Below are 19,155 nucleotides of genomic sequence, written 5' to 3' on the forward strand. Positions count from 1 at the left end.
CCCCGCAAAAATAAATTCTAACCTGGAAAATGGAAGACACTGAACAGTTGGACACAATACTAATTTTAACACACTAAATCATAGGACTTATACATGTACAGTTGCCATCACTTCTAACCTTTCTTCGAGTCTGTCAAGTTTGCTGTAATAGACCAGTTCTAAAAAGTCAGAAACTGTAATGGTTCAGGAAAAAAATGTCATAATATGTCATGGGTAGTGACACTCTCTGTCAGGAACTGTTCTAGGTATAACTATTCTGTTTGACATCATTCTGAAGAGTTTCCACTGAGAATAGCCCCGCACAGATTATGATACTACTCTTCTGAATAATCATTTAGAACTATTTCGGATCGTTTTCATATTATGTTAAAATTGTTATTTTCAATCGGTCTTGCTATTTCTATTTCGCGTCACGCACAAAAGGTTTACTGCTCTATTTTCTACTATGGACAGTTTTTCATTTTTAATCAGACTTCCTGTTCCAAATAACGTCACGCAGAACAGTGTCAGGAACTTTACAGGGGTATGACAGCTTAGAACAGCTTATCGTTTTTATTTTTTGTTTTTTTTGTTTTTGTTTTTTTTTTGTCACTACCCAAAGCAGTTTCTATCAGTATCTGTAAGGAAAGGGCAAAGTGTGTCCTTCCATAGGATTGTCTGTGTTAGGATTTATGTTATCAGAGAATAGTTTTCCTGACAGGTTTTGACAGAATTTAAGTGAGGTTAGAAGTGATCGCCACTGTAGTTCATTATTGAAACAACATCTGGTTTGGACACAATATAGCACCAAATTTGAAAATTAATTAAAATTTTCAAAGTCGGACAAAGGAATCCAAAATTCGATTTTTTTTTGTTGTGCTTCTTTGGCAACTTACATATATAACTCAAAAACCGTACGAGATATCAGAAATCTGATTGAAAAGTGCAGGCAGGGATTTTCATAAGGAATCCATTGAAAAATAAATGAGTCGATTTTTTGGGGTGTGGTCCCTTTTACCAACTATAACTCGAAAACTGAACTGTAATTTTGAGATATCTGAAATATGATTATAAAAGACAAATTTAAGGCATGAATTTTCATAAGGAATCCAGTAACAAAAAAAAAAAAAAAATTGAAATCGAAGCAAAAAAAAACAGTTGAATTTTTTTCAGCATAGCCCAATTTCGTACCCATTCTATCCCGAAGCTATTAAATATAAGTTTATCCTGTAAATATTTTCAAAAAAAAAAAAAATTAAAAGGAACAGATTAGCATCTGAATCATAAGAAATGGATCGAAATAAACAATTCTAATTATAAAACCTATGTTTTCCCATTTGGCTTTTTTCTTCAAAAAAGGATGCGGCAAAAACCTCCAAAAACTTTAGGGCTCTTTTCCATTTTACTAGGAATTGGGTGTTAAAATTTAAAAAGATTGGATATGTTTCACACAAGTTTTTGTATATTAAACTAAAGATATCGGATGCCAACGACGACGATAGCGTCAGTGCTATGAATTCTCTCCAATGTAGAGGCTGAGAAATCTGTTGCAGTGAAGTGCAGACGGACAAGGTGATTACAATATAGCCCACGCTAACAAGTATGTATATAACATGAAAATATGTTGTTACATTATTAATAATCACATACACATACACCAATGTACATTTATTTGAGCTATTTATAACATGACGGACGACATACATAAGAAGTTTTCTTTCATCATGATCGAGACATTTTTGTACTCTCAGTATCGACAATTATGTAGCATTTTTTTCAAAGTTTACAGAATTGAATTTTTTGTTGCTGATTTTTTTATAATAAAAGCAGGATGGACAAGATCCAAGTTCATGACGACAAAGATGTACATATTATCTGATTTATGGTAATTCTCTTTTTTGCATTGTACTTGTTCTCTTTAGAAAAAAAAACGTTTCCTCAAAACAATAAAGGTGTTTTTATCATTCAGTTGTTAATTATTTTCCAAGAATTCCCGGAATTGATATCGACCTTTTTTTAAAAATGACCGACAAAGCCTTCAGTGTACAAGTACATTTTTTGTACAGTAACGGTGTTTCATCAAAGAGTAATCAAGGTTCTAGTGGTAATCAACAGAATGTAATCCAGGGACAAAACCAGACATGGAAAACAGACATACACAATAAAGAGCATAACGTAACTAAAATAATACATACAAAGCAACTCGGACTCCACTAAAAACTGGAAGCATAGACCAGGTGAACCGGTAAAGAAAGCGTCCTCTGCTTTTCTACAAACTCTCGCCGGGTTGCTCATAAACAAGCATAGTCCGGGGTAATCGAGAGGAAAGGAAAACTACGACACGTCGAACAAATCAGTTTTCATAGCGCAGATGGATACACCGTAACGATCCAAGACTTCAAGATGACGACCACACAACTTCTGCAGTGAAGACCTCAATCTTGTAGCAACATAACCCTGTTCCAGAAGCCTAGTTATTTTAAGTCTAAAAGAAGTTTTAAAACAATTAAAAATCGTGATGTTTGCATGATTATCTCCTATCGAGTATCGGACAGGATGCACACCCACGGGAGTACGCGCATGTATATTACATGTACAATATATTTAATTAGCCTATACAATTTCACCAGTCTTAACAACGGTTTAGGAAGAGTTGCACTTCCGAGTTTTTAACATGTAAAAATCTTGTTTGGATAATCTCCCTTTATATGGCAGGTATCACGACAATATTATTCCTAGTTTAAATCTACAAATAACATCTAACCTTTAAGAGGAATTGGGCTTCAGTTATACAAACAGACAAACACACGAAATGAGAGACAGGGTGATCCCCATAAAACTGACAGCCCTGAGGATATACTTAATCAAGAACGACATCAACTTGATGACCATATTAAAGGAGACAAGTAGGTCATGAGAAGGATGGCACAATGTCTTTGGAACGCTGTGACGAACAGATTGACAGAGGAGATTCGACGGGACGCGTGATTGTGATGGTGGGCGGAGCTTAATCGTCATATTCGCTACTATACAAATAAAGCAAAAAAATTATTTGACACCCGCTATTTGCCAACTCATTGCAGGATAAAAAATTTTAAACACGTGCTCAGAGGACGTAATTCCCTCTATTGGCATATTAGAAAAAGAGAGGAGAGGTAATTTACAAAAATACCAAAGAATAACCTGGAACCCCTTTTCGGAATCTGCAACAAATGCTATTTTCCTTTTAAAAAAGGGTTATCATCGCATGATCTTGTATTGTCTTTAATAACCTCGCATAACTCTCATCAGAATTAGAGAAGAATGGATTGTATTTTTATTCAAATAAATTATAACTTGTAAACAAGCAGTTAAATTCATTCACCATCACCACCATCATAAATTGTAAGATTACCCATTTCTTCAAGCTCGGACAACGGGTGTACCGCGTTGGTGAATTTGTCTCCCTCGAAACCACTAACAAAATCTCGTATAACGGTTGGCACGTGCAAGTCAAATCCAACAACGTCGAGAGCATTCATGTCAATAGGACTAGCGACACTATACTTGTTGTCGCACATGCCAACGACAATCAGACGATAGTCTTTAACAGCAACGTGTTCAAGGTACATCTTGAGCATTTCTGCAGGATGAACATAACCACCACTACTCAAAGAACTTGTAAAAATAATAATGACATCGAACTTCGTTTTTCTAGCGGCCGCCCACTTAAATGGTACACACAGGTCTTCGCTTATGGTACCATCTTGACTTCTAGTCGCATTCGAAACTTGGTCGATTTTAGTCTGAATAGAATCCAACGTGTCATCCCTGGATATACTTCTGGTATAAGACTCTTCTATGCTGTTTGCAAACATCAGCACTTCAACATTTTCGGTTCTAACAGTTGAAAGAATCATAGCTGCGGCTGCTTTACTGGCAGTGATCGAGGAACCACAAATCTTATTCTGCATATCTTCCCCGACAGACATTGCAATCAAGTAAGATTTTTCTGTGCTCGGTAATATTTTGGTTTGACTCTCGAACGCAGACGTCAAAGCGGTAACGATTCTTTGATCTGGTACCCAACGCAAGTTTTCATTGTGAGTTGACCGTCCAAGCTGATAATGCTGTAGCGCAATCAGAAGTGTTAACGGGTGTATTTTGGGGCATTTGGGAGACAAAGTATTGACTTCCTCGAGCTTCGCATTTAAAACCTCAATGTTGCTGTCCGCTTGGTCCGTACATGTTGAATCGAACATACCCAAAGATGTCATTTTACCGAGAGATCGTAACATGGCGGTGAACGGCATCGGAACATTAAATAAAACCTGCCAAATATTCAGGTAATTTAAGAACTCCGTGGGGATATGCTCTCGAGCTAATTGATATTTCGCAATAAGCTTCTTTACTTCTTTGATAGCCTTTTGTTTTTCCTCTTCAGGCCATCTACTGCTTAGTCTTAAGCCTTTTGCTCTATCTACTGCTTTTAAGAAATCCGAGACGTTTCCTTTGTTATCAGTAATTGTTTTGCTATTCAAATACTCTATTATTAGGCGGAAGTCACCATGTCTCGGTTTTTTCAAGTGTGCCATGCGTATAACATCTCTATGCGTCCAACTATGACGGCGATTGTATTTTGTAACTAAGTAAGCTAATTTATGTCCGGATTTCCTGTTGTTCGGATCATCGGAAGTGAAACTCTTGTACCATTTACTAATTCCAACTCGAGCAGACCTTCCCCATCCGCTGCTATGTTCAGTAATTTCTTTTATATATTTGATAAATTGGAAAAGATGCGTCGGCGTTCGACAGACATCGGGAAGTGCGATATAAGCCTCTTTCTTAGTGATACGGTCGTTGCTCTTGGCACAAGTAGCTAAAGCATATATTGTCGTATCATGCTTGCATGCTCGTCCCTGGAGACTGATTTTCTTTACCAAACTGACGACATCACGACCATGTCCTTGCACGATTAGTCTGAAAATTAAAAAAAGAAAGAATATTAGCATTCAGACATTGTATCAATGCTACTGTAGCAATACTAAAGGTAATATACATGTACTTGGTTTTTCGTTAACCATTCTATCATAGACATCGTTGCTTATCAGTTCTACGCATCAACATACTGTGACTAAAGCCCTCAAAATCCTAGCTAAAATCCTGTGTGTACAGTGAGAATGCATCATTAGACACATGGTCGAAATATTGTAGACAGTAAAATAAATTATGTGTACGACTATGTATATGCAATGTACATGTACATGAAGCTATTAAGAAGCTGTTGCAATAACCCTCAAGTATATGTAGTTGAAACTATGATGAAAAGCGGGTTCACTTTTTATATATTCACGACGGGTGTATCATGTGCTCAAGGCGCAACTGTTAACATAAATTTTGATCTTCGGTGTCAGTATCCGATGTATGCAATACCTTTTCCTGCAAGTCGAACATTAATATTTAAATAAATGCCAAGTAACCTATTTTGATTCATTTTTTTAAGTAATTCTCATGCAACATGTTTTCCGTTATTTTAAAACGCTTTCAATGTCCGTATCATAACGTACGTCTGAGAACTCTTCTCAACTTGAGGTTCGCAGGGTTTGAAATAATAATGGAAGGGCATTGATGGCCGAGATATAGTATGAAATGTGATTAATAAAGGACTGCAAAGGATATTTCTGGGACCCCTACATTTGTTTTCTCAGTTTTTAAAAAAACCTTTTAAAAACATTGGTAGTTTTATAGTTTTCAGCCAATATCTTAGAAACAGTGACCGATAGAAACTTTCAATTGCTAAATTGATCATCATCTGCACGGGATCAAAGTTGTCCGACGACTCCTTGTTAGAGTTCCTGCCCTTGAAAGGCAAAAAAATATGTCTTTAGCTGTTTTTGGCCAATATCTTGAAAACTATAATACTAGTAGATAGAAAGTAACTTTCAATTGATGAAATGATCCTTATGATAAATCCTACCAAAGTTTTCTTCGAGTCGAAATTGTCGGCATTTTCTTGTTACAGTTATTGTCCCTGAAAAGCGAAAAATTATGTCTTGGCAGTTTCCGGTGATCGATAAGCTCATGGTGGCAATACACAACACTCAAGCTTGATTCAGTTTGAAATCAAATTACATGTTTGACACAATAAAAGTGTTCAAAAACATAGTTTTTCTCGTGTAATTGAAAGGACACCACTCAAAGAGGGAAAATGCATGTTTCTGGTCCTATTGTATACCTTTATTCCCAAACAATTCATGTTTAATTACCACAAATACTTCCAGGTTGATATAAAAAATAGCACTACTGACAGATGATAAAATGCCTCAGTAGTGTTATTAAGAAACCTAAGCTCAAAGAGGAATAACTCCCACTTACTTTTTCGCCTCAAAATTACCTGGTACTATGCGCGATTAAATAGTATGTCCTTCTTACTTACCAAGTATATACCAAGTTATTTATTTATTTTTTTTTTCAGTTATTGAAGAGAAATTGCAATGACAATGGGAAGTAGTCATGTTTTATGAACACTTAGTTCCTGTGAGAATTAATCCATACATGTTTCAAGGCTAAGGATTGTCTGGTAATATGCACAAATAAACAGTGTATTCGTTACACACCTAGTTTCATGAAATCCTATTCAGAAGTTTGAGCGGAGTTTTAATAATAAGGTGCTACCGTCATGATCTTCTTGGAACTTAATTTAAAGAAGTAAACATGTAATTATCACAATATGTGAGGGATCAAATCTGTACTACTAAAGGATTAGACCGACTGTCTACTGTCACTGTTTTGCTTGCACAACTTGGTTACCCTATATTTAAAAATTAAATATTTAAAAAAATGCTTGTCACATTTCACTGAAACTTTTCAAATGCATTCAGTATGTGTATAGGAAGATACCTGCATAGTTATTTATTTTTTCTATGACAGAAAGTGACTTTTTAGGTTACAGACCACCAATTCAACCAATGAGCATTTGGAACGTACGCAAAAATAGTCCTACGAAGAAATTACCCCTGTTCCTCATAGTGCTGTGAAAAAAGTTTTCATCTCATTTAAAAATTTTAAACAGTTTCTGAAAGGAAAAACATTTCTGTACATTTTATACGTGCATTTTGCTTCTTGTGATGTGAAGCCTAATCTCCATAATGATTTCTAAATATACCCCTATCTTGTGAAAACATTTGGATTTCCCATGCTATTTATAGACACTTCACTTCTGGTGACCAGTACTGCACTGCAAGTCTGCTAACCCCATATGCCATTCTGAGGATTGTGAGCTGACATATGTAGAATCATGCTGATATATAGTCGTCTGCAGGTTAAAGTTAAGGTAAAGTCCAGAGAAGCCACTGAATATTGTGAAATTAGCATAGAAGCCTATGGGAAGTGGAATTAGTGGTTTCTAGCCTTAAGTTGAGGCCATGGCAAAATGAAAAGTTTCTTGGAATAGCTTTAAACTACTTGAAGATCTTGTAAACTTTGCTATGAGAGGAATACAGTACAAAAATCCTTCAAAATATGTATTTTTTTAAGTTATAGGTCCAAATTATGGAAAATTGGTCTTTTTGGCTGAATTTTATGTCCTATCTTGTGAAAAGTGTAGAAAATTTAGTAAAAATATCAAATATTTAACTTTGAGGGCTATATTTACCTAAATATGGTGGTAATCAGCACTTGAAATCGAAGTTTTGTGTAAATTTGAGCAAAAATTTGATTAGAAATGAGGAAAAACTCACTTTCATTACTGCCGTTAAGGACATATAAGCATTTCCCTATGGCAACATGGAAAATCCATTTTTGAGTACTTTTTTTGCTTTAGGTGCCCTTTACTTGTCATGTTTTATTGTGAAAACACTGTATTTACAAATTTAAAGCCAAAGATATCACCTTTTCGTGAAAATTTAAAGATTTAGGATTTTTGACATGTGATCAAGAAAAAAGGGGGAGGCATGTCAGACATAAATTTTTAAAAATAGACCAATTTTTCAGAAAATGACTACTTTTAAAGGCTATCTCTTTATTAATATTGTTAAAAAACAAGTTGTGATTGATTTTTTTTATTTGAAAAGTCAGAAAAAGTTCTTTGCAAATATTTAATGCATTTAAGTATGGTAGAATACTGTCACTGTTTTGCTCGCTCAACTTGGTTACCCTATATATAAAAATCAAATATTTAAAAAAGTGCTTGTCACATTTCACTGAAACTTTGCAAATGCATTCAGTATGTGTATAGGAAGATACTGTATAGTTATTTATTTTTTCTAAGACAGAAAGTGACTCTTTAGGTTACAGACCACCAATTCAACCAATGAGCATTTGGAATGTACGCAAAAATAGTCCTACGCAGAAATTACCGGTTCCTCATAGTGCTGTGAAAAAAGTTTTCATCTCATTTAAAAAATTTAAACAGTTTCTGAAAGGAAAAACATTTCCGTACATTTTATAGGTGCATTTTGCTTCTTGTGATGTGAAGCCTAATCTTCATAATGATTTCTAAATATACCCCTATCTTGTGAAAACACTTGGATTTACCATGCTATTTATAGACACTTCACTTCTGGTGACCAGTACTGCACTGCAAGTCTGCTAACCCCATATGCCATTCTGAGGATTGTGAGCTGACATATGTAGAAACATGCTGATATATAGTCGTCTGCAGGTTAAAGTTAAGGTAAAGTCCAGAGAAGCCACTGAATATTGTGAAATTAGCATAGAAGCCTATGGGAAGTGGAATTAGTGGTTTCTAGCCTTAAGTTGAGGCCATGGCAAAATGAAAAGTTTCTTGGAATAGCTTTAAACTACTTGAAGATCTTGTAAACTTTGCTATGAGAGGAATACAGTACAAAAATCCTTCAAAATATGTATTTTTTTAAGTTATAGGTCCAAATTATGGAAAATTGGTCTTTTTGGCTGAATTTTATGTCCTATCTTGTGAAAAGAGTAGAAAATTTAGTAAAAATATCAAATATTTAACTTTGAGGGCTATATTTACCTAAATATGGTGGAAATCAGCACTTGAAATCGAAGTTTTGTGTAAATTTGAGCAAAAATTTGATTAGAAATGAGGAAAAACTCACTTTCATTACTGCTGTTAAGGACATAAAAGCATTTCCCTATGGCAACATGGAAAATCCATTTTTGAGTACTTTTTTTGCTTTAGGTGCCCTTTACTTGTCATGTTTTATTGTGAAAACACTGTATTTACAAATTTAAAGCCAAAGATATCACCTTCTGTAGCCTTAAATGCCTTTGGGTAAGCACAAAGGACAAAATAACATATCATCATTTACTTACGCCACAGAGTAAAGGAGCACAATATCCATCTCGAGCATGTACCATCCAAGGCAGCAAACAGTATGTATAATATTAAGTTAGTACACCTTATCCTAGTGTTTATACTCTATCAAATGAAAACATCAACCAGTTACAACAAGTCAGTTGTCAGCAATTACACAAATATTCTGAACAGTACCTTTGGCAACAACATACATGTACGTACATACTCCATCACTAGAACATCTGATCTAGTCAAACATGCTGACATAAAGCTAAATCACTATAGTACTATTGAAATACCACAAGGTTTAAAAAACACCAACAGTCTAAACCTTCTAAATGATACCATCAGACATAGACATTCGTTTTCACCATACAAAAACAAACACAGATCAGTCCTTTTATACCTGTGCATGTTGCTACTTAGTACATCATCAGACATTCACCCAAACCCCGGTTCCTCAATGAATAACACAAAATATGACTGCGGATACTGTAACTCCGAAGTTACCTGGGACGACAATGGTATAATGTGTGATCACTGTGAAGTATGGTACCACATTTCATGTCAAGGTATAGGTAATGATACTTATAATATGTTATCTGATAACAGACATGCTTGGCTATGCCTAAGATGTGCACTACCAAATTACTCAAACGGGTTGTATGAATCACTTGATTCAATAACTGATACCACAATCTTTGAGTCCTTACACTTAGACACTATAACATGCTCAGATATCATTGATCAACCACAGGCAACATCGTCACCAAACCAAGCCAGAAATAAGAACATAAAAAAGACTAAAACTAAGAGACCACCTATAAAACGCCTCACTATTCTTAACATCAGAGGAGGTGTATTTCTTGCCATCACTACAGATCTGATTTCATCAAAACAACCTCAGCTAGAAACAAACTGTGAAATAACATGGGCCAAAACAGACATCACAGGTCAAAAATCAATTTATATAGCAGCTTACTACAAACCACAAGAAAATGATATTGAAAGTGTAAACATGTAAACCAGTTAAGCAAATCACTACAAGCAGTGCCTAAAACTGGACACACTTGGGTAATTGGTGACTTTAACCTCCCAAACTACAACTGGGTAACTGATGAATATAAACCGAACTGTAAATACTCAAATCTATACAATGAATTTTTTGACATCATGAATGACAACAATCTTGAACAAGTTGTAAAAATACCCACACGAAATGAAAACACACTTGATCTTTTCTATACCAACCAGCCGTCACTAGTTCACAACACCAGAACACTTCCACCACTTGGCAACTCAGATCATGACATAGTCTTTCATGAATTATGCATTGAACTTGGTAGAAAATTAAAGACTCCCAGAACAATACACCAATACAAGAAGGCAGACTGGGAAAAGATAAAAGCAAGTATCATCTCATACAAAGAGTTTTATTTTAAAACAACAAAAATAGTACAGTAGAAGAGAAATGGCACAACGTCAAGCCTGAAATAGATAATCTGATTAAAAAATTTGTTCCCACAAAGCTAACCAAAAGCAAACAAGACCTTCCTTGGATAAACTATGAAATCAAAAGAACCATAACAAAAAGAGACCAAAAATACAGGAAATATAAATCAGCCAAAGCAGAGAAAAAACCAAACCTGCTAAATCAGTACAAGTCACTAAAGAAACAAGTGCAACACCAACTTAGAAATGCTTACTGGTCCTACATAGAATCAATCATAGTCACCGACAGTAAAAATGAGGAAAACAGTGGAAAACCAAGCAAAAAACTATGGTCATTCATAAAACAACAAAAGAGTGAAAATACAGGAGTATTACCACTGAAAGTAAATGGAGTCACCCACACCAAACCATCAGAACAAGCAGAAGCATTAAACAAACAGTTTCACTCAGCCTTTACAACTCCAAAACCAATGAAACTGTCACATATCACTGAACTAAACATCCTGAAGTCCAAAAAACATCCACAACATCATATGGAAGACATTCTAATAACATCCGAAGGGGTAGAAAAATTACTAAAAAACCTTAACCCCAACAAAGCCATCAGTCCTCACCACACTTCCTTAAAGAAACACACTCAGAACTTGCACCAGTAATAACAGATCTCTTAAATTCATCATTAGACACAGGAATAGTACCATCAGACTGGAAAACAAGCTACAGTCACACCAGTGTTTAAAAAAGGTGCTAAAAGCAAACCTGAAAACTATCGGCCAATTTCACTCACTTGTATTCTCAGCAAAGTCATGGAACATATCTTAGTATCAAACATCATCAAACATTTGGACAAACATAACTTACTCTACGAATTCCAACATGGTTTTCGATCTAAATTATCCTGTGAAACTCAGCTAGTTACATTTATCCAAGAAATTACTGACAACATGTCTCATGGAATACAAACAGATGTAGCCGTTATGGATTTTTCAAAGGCCTTCGACAAATTCGACCATCAAAGACTTCTCTTAAAACTCAAACGCATGGGCGTAAGTAACAAAACAGTCAACTGGATCGAATCTTTCCTCAACAATAGGCAACAGAAGGTAGTCATTGATGGTCAAGAGTCTTGCCCTGTTCTATCTGGAGTCCCTCAGGGTTCGGTACTGGACCCATGCCTCTTCTTGATTTACATCAACGACATGCCAAACACCTTATCAAGTAAAACACGTCTCTTCGCCGATAACACTATAGTCTATTTCACCAAAACTTCAAAAACTGACTGCAATACACTACAAACTGACTTAAATAAATTGCAAAAGTGGGAAGAAGAGTGGTTGATGTCCTTCAACCCAGACAAATGTGAAATCATCCACATATCTAGAAAGAAGAACCCTATAAACTTTGAATACACCCTACATAATAAAATTTTAAAATCTGCAGACAAAGTTAAATATTTAGAACTCACCATATCAAAAGATCTACCATGGAACAGCCATATAAATAACATCACAAATAAAGCCAACAACACTTTAAGATTTGTCAAGAGAAATATTAAAACCAATAACATCAAGACTAAAGAACTAGCATATAAAACCTATGTAAGACCTCAGTTAAAATATTGTAACATCGTTTGGGATCCTTGGCAGCAAACATACATTCATAAAATAGAAATGGTTCAGAGAAGGGCAGCTAGGTACACACTAAATCTATACAGTTATCAAGATAGTGTCACAAAAATGTTACAACAACTCAGCTGGCCAACACTACAACAGCGCCGGCAATTTTCTTCACTCGTCATGCAATATAAAATAAACAATAACTTAGTCAACATAACTAGTCAAGTATACTTTATATCATCATAAATTTGTACTGCCTTATTCACCAACAAATTACCACTCTTCATCCTACTTTCCACGCACCATAAGAATGTGGAATAATTTACCATCAGAAGTGGCTCTCAGTCCAGATCTACCATCATTTAAGTCTGGGCTGCAACAAATCATCTATAACTAACCAATCTCTACGTTCTTATCTTATAGCAAAAAAAAAAGAAAAAAATGTAACTTATCACTTGTAAATATCCTTGCACTAATTATAAATTTTTATTTTACCCACATGCGCCTCCTAGTATTCTTCAACAGATTGAAGTTAAGGAGTAATCCATAGATGTAGATGTACGGCAAGTTAAACGACGGTAGGTGTCAATAAAATCGTAGAAAATATTTTTATTCAAATTTTAACAGTATCTTATTTATGTGACGCCGAGTATAAATTAATGAAACAGTCAAACCTCTCTCCATGTCTCAAAAATACACAGTCATTACAAGGTCAGACATAGGGAAATTTGTAGGACTAACACATCCCGGATCATCAAAAAGAAAAACAACAACCTATTTACATGTACATGCAATGTAATTTAAGATTTTTTTTACTAACAATAGACAAAAGTCTTCAAGTTTTCATTATACATTGATGCACATTTCACATATTGTGCTTTCCCTTGTAAGCATCTCACAATCATCATCTTTACATACACCTGTAAAACATTTTTTTCTTTTAAAATGTCCTTAAAATCCATAGACTAGTTTAGAAAGAGCCAAATTAACAAAATGTACACATATTGAAACCTTTTAACTGGACTGAATACATGTACATGTATGTACCTTGGATTTAAGCATGGACTGAGCAACTAATTCATTCTTCTTTGGGTGTATTATTAAGCCTTACCAGCCTGTTTCATCAGCATCAAGGGGAATTTAAAGGAGTTGCACAGACCAGATTTGAATATTTAACAGTTTAGATCAGATTGTCTCCCCTTGCACCTAAGGATAATAAGAATATTTTATTTATAAATCGTACTGGTTGATTGTTATAAATGCAGATTAAACCCTAGGTGCACTCAATAAAAAAAAATATCACAAGAAACAATAAGTACACAAATATATGGCCCTCACTCTTAAAACCGTCTGGTAGAACCAACATGCTTAATATAAAAATCCCATCATGATAGAAAAAAGAATGACCATGTTTTTTGTAGGATAAAAATTCCTAAAGCTCCTACCAGAGGATCAATCACATTAATTTTCATTGAATTCTGTCCAGTAGTGTCTGAGGAGAATATTTTTGAAAATAATAATTAAATAAAATAGCAAAATGACATTGTAAAAGGGCAATAATTCTGACTTGTCTTTAAAGATATACATGAAAATGTGACCACTGGTAAATCTCAACATGCTGAACACTTAAACACTTTTTATTTAATTAAAACCTCATGGTTTAGTAGATATATAACCGAGAAATCCTGTCATGTTCTATTTTTCCGACGCAGTCGGTATAGTTTTGCTTTTTACCCTTTGACATTAAAGACGCTTATCCATGGAAAAGCAAGTCACCTGACCACGATTCTGTTTCCCAATTGGTCTAATACCGGTAACTTAGTGGCATTCAAAAAACTGTATCGAAAATTGAAATTGCATGCCATGTGTTGAAAAAGTAAAAAGTATAAATTTTACTGTGTTGGCTATCTTTTTTTAAAGATAGTACTTGTTAGTAATGGCAACAATGTTTTTTGATGGATCACAAACCCCCACATCAGTTCTATATAGAATACTCTAAGGAACACTTCAACAGTCATACATTGTACCAAGTTTGATTCTAATTGGTCTTGTAGTGTCAGAGGAGAAGATTTTTGAAAGAAATAACATTAAAAATAGCTAAAAAAAAAAAACATCAAAAAGGCAATAACTCCAACATGCCTTTATAGATTAACACGAAAACTGGATATATCTCATCGTGCTGAACACTTTAATCTAAGTCAGAATTTGTCTAAATATAACCGTTTTGAAGATATAGGCGAAAAACTTCTGTCTGACCTCTAAACTCTATATTCACAGCGCCCTACGATAGTCATGTTTTTCTATGAATAAAAATCCCCATGTCATTTCTATGCAGAACATCCTAAGAAACAATAAAACCAAGTTTGGTTCCGATTGGTCCAGTTTTTATTAGAGGAGACAAATTTTGAAATATTGTGAAAGATACTACTGATGAAGACGACGGACACAAAGTGATGGCAATAGCTCACATAGCCCTTTTGGCCTGTGAGCTAATCAAACAGCAAATAAAATAAAGTTTAACCTCAAGGTCAAAGTTCAATAGCTAGGTAAGGATTATTAACCCTGGTTCTTTTATCAGGTTTAAACATTTATGCAATTTAATGACTTCAGGTTATTAAGAGTCTGCCACTTTTTGTAGCACAGCCCTACCAGTAACTAAATGGTTGGGACAATCAAGTACATGTAGTCCCATATATCTATTATTTTAATAGCATATTCAGCCCTTGGTTATTCAATTCTTTAAAGATGCTTTGCCTTTGATAATGTCTGTAGTTGACTATGTACTTTGATTTATAATTTGCAACTTTTAAAAGTGAACTGAATAAAAAACCTCTGTCCTGCCCAAATTTTCTAATTAAAAAAAAAAAATTGTCATTATTTTCTATCAACAACAGCCACCAGTAATGTTGGACTTTGGTATCCATGACTAAGTTATGGTAAAAAACAAAATAAAATGGTATGAAGGAACAGCTCGGTCAACAAGAGGTAGAAAGCTTCGGAAAAAATATACATGTACACTTACTCAAAGCTTGAAATGACTCAAACTTGAATTTTGATTGTAATTAAATTTTGACATTTTTTTAATGGAGTCCAAGTTGCTCATTTGCTTTTGTTACTTTGTAGATATGATTTTAGTTACTTCATGTTCTTCGTTGTGCATGTCTGTTTTCCATATCTAGTCTTTGTCCCTGGATTGCATTCTTTTGATTACTGCTATAACCTTGGTTCCCTTGATTACTCTTTAAATGGAATAAGATGCTCACTGCCAATGGAAACAAATAGAATTCTGGTGGCCAGTTATAAAATGATCAAGTATGACTAGAAAATCAATTAAAAGTTTCCTTCTGTAATTAATTAGAAGATTTATTGAATTGAAAACTTCAAATGTTGACAAGTTTATTTGTTAAGGGAAGTAACTTTTAGATAAGGAGTTGTCATATACAACATTGACCTATGTTGACTTTTGCAGGTCTCATTATGAGGATCATTTAATCAGAGGAAAGTTTCTTTTTAATCTATATTGAATAAACTTGCCATGTTTGAGGTTTCAATAGCAACAACACTGCAAAGGAGTTGATGTTCAACTTGTTTGCAATTGGGACTTTTATCAACTTAAAGCTGAAGAAGGAATTTAACATTTATTTTATCCTAACTTTCAAAGGTTTTGAGATAAGACATGCAATATGAGACTTTCCCCTGTGTCCTATTGATTTATATGTATACATGTTTTGTAGTTGGCATGCTTGCTTACATGATCAGTATAAACCAAACACGTTTCAAAGCAAACACAGTAGGCAAATTTGAATTCAATCTACTCATTGGTTTCAGAGAAGACCAATTTTAAATAAAATTTTGAATTACATCTTTTGATTTTGATTTTAATTTAATATTTGACATAGTTTTCTGACTGATAGAATGTGATGACCTAATTTATACAGGAGTTTACTATATCTGAAGGCATAGCTAAATTTACTTCACACTAGGATGTATGCTTCTTTACAATAACACCCCCCTTTTTTTTCGAAAAAAAAAGAACAAAACAAAACAATTAGGACAGTTATACATATACCGCTCTTCAGTAAGTTCAATTACAAATCTAAACATGAAGTAGAACCCCCCCACCCCCAAATGGCAAAAACTAGATCATTAAATAATTAAATACATCAATCTGTTTATGTTAGGTTAGGTTCTTGGCAACAGAAACAGTGGAACAGCGGAGATACACGTACGCACATCAACATGTTTCCCGAAGTTTTTAAAAACATAACATTCACTTCTTTAAATAAGTAAAACAAATTAGAAAAAAGACTTGAAAACTATCAGACAAGATGAATTTATTTTTACTGAAACATAATCTTAACATAAATATTTTTATTTGTTTGAATGAAGGAAATGATGAATTTTCTCCAAGGGACAGTCACATTTGGTTACTTCCGAGACATGACTTTTTTTTCGTTAGTATTTCAGGGAACCTTAAGGGAAATTTAGAAAGTACACATATAAACTGTAGAGCTCACACGGCTTCGCAGCGCTCGCTATAATTATTGGCTATCACTTTCAGAGTTGTACCACTATGTCGGTGATCAGTCATGGTACAGTTACATGTACAGTATTTCTGAAGGTTTGTCCAACTGTCAGATATCACCGGTAAAAATGTGACAGGACCGGTAAAAAAATCTGGAACACCATGCCAAAAGTCAGGAAAAATGGGCGGTAAAACTTGGTTTGGTCCTGAAAATAGGACCGAATGTCCTGAAAAAAAAATGAACCTTTGGAAAGGCCGCTTGTATATCTCTTTATGTACTGTACCTTTTATGGTCTTACACAAATAAATGTATCTCTACAATGACTATACTAACAATAACTGAGAACTTATTTCTCTATACACTTTAAAGATAAAATCTTAATTTCATCATAACACCGTAATTCTTGATTTTTGAATAATGACTAAACCACTTTCCCTTATAATAAACATGTTACATTGTTCTAACTAGATATAAAAATTATCATTATAACAAGATAAACAAATTATTTATTTGTTTTCACAATACAATTACTCTTCTTGATACATACCTGTATACACAACATATGTACATGTATTCTAAATATATCATTAAGATACAATATCAATTTATACACATCTAAAATGTATTATTTTCTATGACCTTTTGACCTCGGTTCAATATTGAATAACACTTTCGGTGGTACAAATTTAAAATTGCCAATCAGACACACTGCAGCATGCACTGGAGATATTTTTTGTTTTGACCACCACAGGTCAAAACAAAAAAAAAATATATTTCCAGTGCTGAATTCCAAAAGGGATTAGTCCATTCCCCTACCCACCTTTTCAATATTTCTGGAAACTGACTGGATCCACAGGGGCTTGCTGCCACTATCAAATATGCAGCCCCACTAGACAAGTGGGGCTGAATAATTGATAGCGGGAGCAAGCCCCTCTGTTAGATCCACAACTGATCTGACAGCATGACAGAGTGAAATTTAGGTTAACTGGTCCCTACTGAAAACAAACATAACAACACCACATTTGCAAATCATGTTGTCTTCAAAATTACAGAATCGTTTTTTGGACACCTGGGGCGCATTTCTTTTACCTGAATCTGAAAAATGTTTCAGTACAATGTTTCAAAAAACAGAAACATGATTCGGTGATTAGAAATACAACATTTGAGAAACTGTAACATGTTTCAGTTTCTATCAAAACAAACATGTTTCAAAAGTAACAAAATGGCTTGGTAGCGAAGCAAAATAATATCGGGACCGGTTTCGGTTTGTGTTTCAGGTTACAGACCACCAATTCAACCAATGAGCATTTGGAACGTATGCAAAAATAGTCCTACGCAGAAATTACCCCTGTTCCTCATAGTGCTGTGAAAAAAGTTCTCATCTTATTTAAAAAAATTAAACAGTTTCTGAAAGGAAAAACATTTCTGTACATTTTATAGGTGATTTTGCTTCTTGTGATGTGAAGCCTAATCTCCATCATGATTTTTAAATATACCCCTATCTTGTGAAAACACTTGGATTTCCCATGCTATTTATAGACACTTCACTTCCGGTGACCAGTACTGCACTGCAAGTCTGCTAACCCCACATGCCATTCTGAGGATTGTGAGCTGACATATGTAGAATCATGCTGATATATAGTCCTCTGCAGGTTAAAGTTAAGGTAAAGTCCAGAGAAGCCATTGAATATTGTGAAATTAGCATAGAAGCCTATGGGAAGTGGAATTAGTGGTTTTTAGCCTTCAGTTTGAAACATCAATCGCTTATGTTTCAAATGTTTCGATATCATGTTTCTGTTTCAAGTAAAAGAAACAGTGAAACATGAAAATGATTCAGAATCATGTTTCAGATTCGGGTAAAAGAAATGCGCCCCTGGTTGTACACACGTACAGGTGCGTTTTTGTGGCCTTTGAGTATATCATACAGGAAGGTAATTAGAAAGGTGAAATCGATGAAAAATGTCTAGACATTAACTTAATCAAGACACAAAAATGTCAAATAAACATTTTCGGTAAATACACAAAACTGTATAGGGCTTATCTACATACCTGTCAATGAATGGGACATTTGATCTGGTGAAATTCGAATGCTGTGTATTGGCCCTGTAAACACGGTCATCCACACCCAGACACAGAAATCTCAGCAAACGAACTTTGTCTGGAACTTCAAAAGCATGACCACCTCTATAGTGAGGAATCTGACCAACAAGCGGTTCTGATTGTGGGATGTCTTCAGTGTCCATTGGCTGACTTTGCAGATCAGCCATCGTTAATGATCGGGTCAAAATAGAATCTACCGGATATTACGTTATGCAATTATACT

General features: G+C 34.6%; 1 protein-coding gene across 2 annotated transcripts; it reads right to left on the reverse strand.

Moving 5' to 3' along the window:
* Positions 1 to 3,282: 3,282 nt before the first annotated feature.
* LOC148610520 (RNA-binding protein RO60-like) lies at positions 3,283 to 19,146 on the reverse strand. 2 transcript variants are annotated; one of them, XM_088595606.1, is made up of 3 exons: positions 18,882 to 19,021; positions 16,824 to 17,058; positions 3,283 to 4,938 (listed from the first exon to the last, which is right to left on the reverse strand). In XM_088595606.1, exons 1-3 carry the CDS (start codon positions 18,949 to 18,951, stop codon positions 3,336 to 3,338), a joined length of 1,908 nt encoding a protein of 635 aa, XP_088451732.1. In that variant the 5' UTR covers positions 18,952 to 19,021; the 3' UTR covers positions 3,283 to 3,335. The 2 variants fall into 2 exon arrangements, with proteins under 2 accessions (XP_088451732.1, XP_088451733.1); XM_088595607.1 differs by lacking the exon at positions 16,824 to 17,058 and having other exon boundaries at positions 18,882 to 19,146.
* Between the last annotated feature and the right edge of the window lie 9 nt (positions 19,147 to 19,155).

This window comes from Perna viridis, chromosome 8, assembly GCF_037379345.1.
Source record: "Perna viridis isolate PV_CMFRI_1.1 ecotype Kerala chromosome 8, ASM3737934v1, whole genome shotgun sequence".
Taxonomy (NCBI): Eukaryota; Metazoa; Mollusca; class Bivalvia; order Mytilida; family Mytilidae; genus Perna; species Perna viridis.

Excerpts from the sequence above, each read along its gene's own strand:
- LOC148610520 (XM_088595606.1), bottom strand. The coding sequence starts at position 18,951 with ATGACCGTGTTTACAGGGCCAATACACAGCATTCGAATTTCACCAGAT. Across the intron at positions 17,059-18,881 it reads AATGTCCCATTCATTGACAG|GACATTCGGTCCTATTTTCA; the intron begins GTATGTAGATAA and ends TTTTTTTTTCAG. Across the intron at positions 4,939-16,823 it reads AGCGAGCGCTGCGAAGCCGT|ACTAATCGTGCAAGGACATG; the intron begins GTGAGCTCTACA and ends TTTAATTTTCAG.